Source organism: Rhincodon typus, chromosome 2 (assembly GCF_021869965.1).
Source record: "Rhincodon typus isolate 14 chromosome 2, sRhiTyp1.1, whole genome shotgun sequence".
In the NCBI taxonomy this organism is placed as follows: Eukaryota; Metazoa; Chordata; class Chondrichthyes; order Orectolobiformes; family Rhincodontidae; genus Rhincodon; species Rhincodon typus.
This window is the reverse complement of record NC_063333.1, coordinates 130,082,860-130,090,262: the sequence shown is the minus strand read 5'-3', so window position 1 is coordinate 130,090,262 and position 7,403 is coordinate 130,082,860. Positions and strand designations below refer to the sequence as shown.

Here is a 7,403-nt window from a genome sequence, read left to right as displayed (position 1 = left end):
TTTGAGGTAAGATACCTGATTTATGTATTATTTTAGAGTTTAGATTTTGAACTAGTGACATGTGGGCTTTGATCTGTGTGTATGAAGGGCTTTGATGGTTAATGTGTCAGTCTTTCAGACACCATGATTTTAAATCTATGTGTCAGAGATCAGGTGACTGAGTGCTCTCCTGAAATGAAAATGGCAAGTTTTTGTTTATGAGTTTTATAATTGGAGAGAGCAAACATGGAAAGGCATTGGCTTCTTTTGGTTTAGAAGAACCAGCAACTGAATTTTTGCTTAAGACTTCTTGGCTTTTGGTTTCAGTTTGCAGAAAATGTAGCTGGCCTGCTCATACAGCAAGCACCTTCTACTTTTATTGATGCAGCTCAAATTTACCTCCCTGTTTAATTAATGGTTTCCTCAGGAAGAGCAGAAAAGCAAGATTGCAGAATTGCACTGAAGAAAGATGGGTGGGCTGGGAGCATTCAATAGTGATATTCAAAATCATGTGGAATTTTGCAAAGATGGATAAGTTGATTTTGCTATTGGCAGAAGGGTGAAAAGCCAAAGGACATGGATTGAAGATAAAGGCACTGAGTCCTGAAAAGAAATTAAGAATTTTATTTTAAATTCATTAAATTGCTATGATGTGCAACGTGCTGCCCAAAGATTGGTGGAAATAAATCGAACAGTAACTTTCAAAAACGGGATTGGATATATACTGGGAAAGGAATTGTGAGCAGGACTATTTTGGAAAAGAGCAGGAGAGCGGGTGTAAATGGATAGCTGTTTCAAAGGCATAGTAAAGCAGAATCTTATGATATAATCAGTTTGTTCAGAAATGATTTTCAGTTCTTAAGAGACCCTTGGTCATGCATAAATAAAAGGAAAAGTGCAGCAGATAGTCAAAAGTCTGCGGTACCAAGTTAACATTTCAAATTCAATGTGACTCTTCTTAAAAATTGAAGAGGCTGTAAAAATGGTATTTTATTATGGTGTAAAATAAAGGGAGAGGAAAAGCAAACAGAACAAATGTGAAATGTACCCCAGAGTGAAAGGCAAAGCAATTGCTAGCGGTACTAGAGACAGGGTATACAACAAGTGTTAACAGAAAACAAAATCAGCACAGCAACAGTACGTGGAGGTGTAGGAGTGAATGGAGGGTGTAAGGGAAGTATTCAAAGGGAGTCTTCTGGACTTGATGTATCAAACTGGCACCAAGTTGGCAGTCTTGCCTCTAGGTCAGAAGTTGTGCAGTCAGTGCATGGTCCATCGACTTCTATGAATAATCCAGTCTGACATTTAAGTACAATACTCTGGCAGTGTTACAGTATTATGGGATGATCTTGTGGATGAAGTGTTAAACTGAAGCCTCATGTGCCAACTGAACTGGTCACCATTCTTCTCTCTAGCAAACTAATTAGCTTGGTAAATGATCTCACTATGGTGCCTCACTAGGTGGAATTGCATACCACATTTAATTGCAGGACAACAGTGACTACTGTTCTAAAGTAATTAACGATCTGTAATGTACTCTGGAACATTTTGGTGAATGCAAAAATTACATTATAAATGCAAGCTCTTTCATAGAATACTGAGCTGTCCAAGGTTTTGTCTGTCAGATGAACACAAAAGATACAATTGCACTGCTTTAATGAAAACCAGGCTAACTCTTTTCAGTGTCATGGCTCCTACAACCATTATTTTAAAAGACTTTCTAGTAATTAGCACATTATTGCTTGTGGGCATTTTACCTGTGCAAATCAACTGCCACATTTTCCTACATTACAACAATGGCTATATTTCAAAACTACTTCATTGGCTATGAAACCATTGAGGACACTCTGAAAGGTATAAATCAAATGCCTTTCTTCCTTGCCTTTCTATGTATATGACACAAATACATTGAGACAGGGAGTTAGATATTTTCATGACAAACGGGAGGAAAATATTTGAAAACATACCTAACTACCGTGAGTTTATTGAAACAAGGAATTAATTCCTTCACTCCATAATCATTGATATTATTGTTGTCCAGTTCAAGTGCAATTGATTTTTTACGATGACGTAATATGTTTGCAATTGCACTGCAGTCGGCAGAGAAGGCATTGCAGAAAGTGAGCTTGATATAATCCGCGCAAATCCCCTTTGCTGCAAGACTGGCTACAGCTTCACTCTGGGTTTCAAAAATGTAGCGCATCAACCAGACAAATCGGGGCAAGACTTGCACCCTACAAAATTCTTCAAATGGCGCTTGAGGAAGATTTTTTAAGTGTGACTTTACACAGTCAGCAAGGTAGGCCTTGAGTGCTGACCGCTTTCTTTGGACACTTCCTGTGGAAGATAAATGTTTGAATAAGTCCCTCTTAGTTTTACACAACAGGCCACAGAGGAAAAGTGTGGTGAACTGCAGATGTTCATTTGTTTCAAATGGGACCTTTCTGTGACATGACTTATAGCCCAAACATCTCAAGAAAACAACACTGGCTCGAGCTCCAGTCAAGTAGTGATCACATTTTGCAAAAAACGTAATGATTTCCTTCGCACTAATTCTCTCATTAACAACTAGGAAAAGTGCAGTGAAAAATGACTGGAGGGTCAGATGAAGGAATTCATAAGTGGATTGGTTCCCACATCCATCATAGTGGCCTGCACTCTTGACAAAACCCAACTGTAAATCCTCCTCTGAGATGCCAGCTGCTGCAATTTGCTCCTGACTAAAGATAAAGTTATTGCTTTCAATTCCCTCTTTTGCCAATTTTCCCAAACTCATTAGAGAATCCTGCTTTGCTTTGAATGTCTCACTTTGACTTTTGTTTCTTTTGTTCAACCCCGTTTTGGAAGAACGGTTTAGGAAAACCTCCAACATCAACAGGTAGATGTCAGTCAATGTTACATAATCCAATATTTGCTGGGAGTTACATTCTGACTGTAAGTGCTTGTAGCATTTAAATATAATCCAGCAGAACAATGGCACTGAACATAAACTACACAGATGGGGATTTGCCTCCAGCTGGGTCAAAACCAAAGTTTGATGGGGTTGGTTTTTGAAGAACTTCTTCAAATATTGCAGTAAATTATCCTTTGTAAAGCCCTTTAGTGTCACTCTCTTTCTCACCATTCTCAATGGCAGGTTTGTTCCAGTTCTTGCTGTCAATAATTTTTTGGAACCTTTTAATAACTTTCCTCGGAGAAGATTCATCAACAGAGTGACCGGATGTGTGGGGTCAAAGGGTGAAGAGACATCAGGGATATCACTCAGGTCACAATCAACACTAATCTCATCAAACCCGTCCAGTGTGAAGAGAACGGACTCTGGGTGTTGTCGGATGTAACTAAATATCTCATCAGCGTCTTTGTCAGGGTAACAGTTGTATTTGAACAGTAAATCTCTGAGAGAAAATTTATCTTCCTCTCTAAAGCTATTGAATATTCGGCATCTAAATTTGAAGAAGAATTTAATATCAGCACAGAGCTCTCCTTTGGACCACAGGTTCTGAAGTCTCTGGAGCAGGATGGTCTTACCAACCCCAGCATCACCAGTTACAAACACTGTCTCTGCATCCTCATTGATGATGCCTGTGTCACTGAACAAATCCTCCAAGTTGGAAATAGTTCCTTTGGTTTCATTGACTCCATTGATTAGTTCCATAAGAGTCTCAGTGTAAGTATCATCCAGTAAGATGTCTTCTTTCTGGACGTACGATGTGACGAACTTTGTGTCCTGCCGTAGATCATGTTTAATCTTCTGAATGTACTGACAGACTAGAAAGAGAAATGCAAAAGTTACTGCAACTTGCTTTTACTCTACAATTGTAATCATAACAACAGGCCTAATCGCTGTATGCTACTTTGGTCAACTGTTGAAGTCAATAACACTATTGAGAGATTAACAAGATCAAAAAATGTTGAATAGATTGGAGCTCTTTACTCTTGAACAGAGAAGATTGAAGAACGGCATGAACTGGATTGGCAGGGCAGATGTAGAGAAAATCTTGTTACTTGGTGGAAGGCCAGAACAAAAAGGACTATAAACACAAAACTGCTTCTAAAAAATCTTAACCCAAAGCGTGGTAAGAATATTAAACTTGCTGTCAAGAGAGTAAGCCGGGGGAGTAACACAGATGTATTTAAGGGGAAGCGAGATATATAGGAGGGACAAAAAGTAAAAATACATGGTGAAAGGGTTCAATGAAAACATATAAAGGGAAGCTTGTTAATTGTGGCATAAATCATTTGAGGCTCCTTCTGAGCAACAACTTGTTTGTAATTCAATTAGAAATCTCCCAAAAAGAACTTTAGGCATCCTGTTTTGAAAAGAATGTTGTTCATAAAAAATATACTCTGCTATGTTCATCACTCTCCCTTGGCCTTTCTAAGATAAATTTCAATAATGGTGGAGTCCACAAGCAAATGACAAGGTCTCAGAGAGGATATTGTGGGAGCACTATACCTAATCATTAATAAGATACAATTATAAATTTTGCTTCTACCTTTCATGTAGATGCTGACAGGAGAAAAACCATGGGGTAAAATCAAAGATATGTACAATCCAGAAGATAAGAACATGAATGAACATTCAAAATGTATAATTAATAATAATCTAGCTGATTTCCCATTGTGTTGCAAAGGAAGAATCATGTCAAGTGTAGTCTTCAGGTGAGTAGGGAATCAAAAAGCAGCGACCATATTAGTTAAGTCTTCATTTTAAAGTCACATGTCATTACTTCTGTTTGTGTACTATAAATTCCCATACACTGCTTATAATGAACAATTCACAAATACATGCCAACCTGTAATTATACATCCCCGCCAGTAGTGCCACTATCATATCACCACTCAGAGGAAGGTGTAATTATTATGTGACAGATTTATATCAGGTTTTACAATGACAAAAGCTGAAAGGAAGAGAGATTTATAATTATTCATTAGATATGAGGAGGAAATATTTACCAGCATCTGTGATAATGACTGATTTGCCCAGTACGTATTCTGATGGTTGATACTCTATTTCTTTCAGCCATGGGCTAAGGTCAGTGTAAATCTCCCTGGCCTGGTACAGGATGTGTAGGAAATACTCTGCTGTTTCTTCTCCTTTGCTCTCAACCAGATCCAATATTTTTCGAACCTAAAAGAAACCATGTTACAGTATAAGGGATGGTGCAGACTGTCACCAGGAGTCACAAATCAACCTGGCTGTAAGGGTACTGCTTGGACAGTCTCCAACCAGTTCCTAGTAGACTACAGAGCAAAGCTGTCCTTAATAATGGCACAACCTGGCAATTTGGAATTAGAAGTGTTATGACAATACAGGAGGAAGTGCTCTTCTGAGGTTGGAGCTGGAGCACATTATGCGGAGTATATTTTTAAAAACTATTGGCTCATGGGATGTAGGCTTCGCTGCCTATTCAACATTTATTACCCATTCCTAACTGTCCAGAGGGCAATTAAGAGCGAACTATTTGGTTGTGATCTGGAGTCATTTTCGGCCAGACTAGGTAATAAAAACCAGGATTTTTATGGCAAGCGACACCAATTACATGGTTACCACTGGGCTAGATTTTATATTTCAAACTTTTATTGAATTCAAATTTCAGCATCAGTTGTTGTGAGATTTGAACCCATGCTCCCATGGTATTAGAGATAGTAGGAACTGCAGATGCTGGAGAATCCGAGACAACAAGGTGCAGGGCTGGATGAACACAGCAGGCCAAGCAGCATCACAGGAGCAGAGAGGCTGACGTTTCGGGCCTAGACCCTTCATCAGAAAAGGGGGAGGGGAAGGGGGTTTTGAAATAAATAGGGAGAGAGTGGGAGGCGGATAGAAGAGGGATAGAGGAGAGGATAGGTGGAGAGGAAACAAACAGGTCGAAGAGGCGGGGATGGAGCCAGGAAAGGTGAGTGTAGGTAGGGAGTTAGGAAGGGGATAGGTCAGTCCAGGGAGGACGGACAGGTCAAGGGGGCAGGATGAGGTTGGTCAGTAGGAGATGGAGGTGCGGCTTGAGGTGGGAGGAGGGGATAGGTGGGAGGAAGAACAGGTTAGGGAGGCAGGGACGAGTTGGACTGGTTTTGGGATGCGGTGGGGGGAGGGGAGATTTTGAAACTTGTGAAATCCACATTGATACCATTGGGCTGCAGGGTTCCCAAGCGGAATATGAGTTGCTGTTCCTGCAACCTTCGGGTGGCATCGTTGTGGCACTGCAGGAGGCCCAGGATGGACATGTCGTCTGAGGAATGGGAGGGGGAGTTGAAATGGTTCGCGACTGGGAGGTGCAGTTGTTTGTTGCGAACCGAGCGTAGGTGTTCTGCAAAGCGGTCCCCGAGTCTCCGCTTGGTTTCCCCGATGTAGAGGAAGCCACACCGGGTACAGCGGATGCAGTATACCACATTGGCAGATGTGCAGGTGAACATCTGCTTGATGTGGAAAGTCTTCTTGGGGCCTGGGATGGGGGTGAGGGAGGAGGTATGGGGGCAGGTGTAGCACTTCCTGCGGTTGCAGGGAAAAGTGCCGGGTGTGGTGGAGCTGGAGGGGAGTGTGGAGCGGACAAGGGAGTCACGGAGAGAGTTGTCCCTCCGGAAAGCAGATAAAGGTGGGGAGGGAAAGATGTCTTTGGTGGTGGGGTCGGATTGCAGATGGCGGAAGTGTCGGAGGATGATGCGTTGGATCCGGAGGTTGGTGGGGTGGTACGTGAGGACGAGGGGGATTCTTTTTTGGTTTTTATTGCGTGGACGGGGTGTGAGGGATGAGGTGCGGGAGATGTGGGAGACACGGTTGAGGGCGTTCTCGACCACCGAGGAGGGGAAGTTACGGTCCTTGAAAAACGAGGACAGCTGAGATGTACGGGAGTGGAATGCCTCATCCTGGGAGCAGATGCGGCGGAGGCGAAGGGGATAGCATTTTTGCAGGAAGGTGGGTGGGAGGAGGAGTATTCTCGGTAGCTGTGGGAGTCAGTGGGCTTGAAATGAATATCGGTTTCTAGGTGGTTGCCCGATATGGAGACAGAGAGGTCCAGGAAGGGGAGAGAGGTGTTAGAGATGGTCCAGGTAAACTTAAGGTTGGGGTGGAAGATGTTAGTGAAGTGTATGAACTGTTCGAGCTCCTCGTGGGAGCACGAGGCGGCGCCGATACAGTCATCAATGTAACGGAGGAAGAGGTGGGGTTTAGGGCCGGTGTAGGTACGGAAGAGGGATTGTTCCACGTAACCTACAAAGAGGCAGGCGTAGCTTGGGCCCATGCGGGTACCCATGGCTACCCCCTTGGTCTGTAGGAAGTGGGAGGAATTGAAAGAGAAGTTGTTGAGTGTGAGGACGAGTTCGGCCTCAAGGCCCTCCGCTTCTTCCTGTCCCGCAGGCCCGACCAGTCCCCCTCCACTGATACCCTCAACCGTGTCTCCCACATCTCCCGCACCTCATCCCTCACA

The 7,403-nt window shown here is 42.7% G+C and overlaps 1 protein-coding gene across 3 annotated transcripts in view; it reads right to left on the bottom strand.

Moving 5' to 3' along the window:
• Positions 1–1,569: 1,569 nt before the first annotated feature.
• The window catches only part of LOC125487159 (nucleotide-binding oligomerization domain-containing protein 1-like), a 46,139-nt gene continuing 40,305 nt past the window's right edge, over positions 1,570–7,403 (bottom strand). For all 3 annotated transcript variants that reach the window (XM_048617556.1, XM_048617569.1, XM_048617563.1), the window contains exons 3-4: positions 4,936–5,110; positions 1,570–3,747 (exon numbers count right to left, since the gene is read on the bottom strand). In XM_048617556.1, coding sequence (XP_048473513.1) covers positions 1,901–3,747; positions 4,936–5,110 — 2,022 coding nt within the window. In that variant the 3' untranslated portion in view covers positions 1,570–1,900. The remainder of the gene's footprint in view (positions 3,748–4,935; positions 5,111–7,403) is intronic.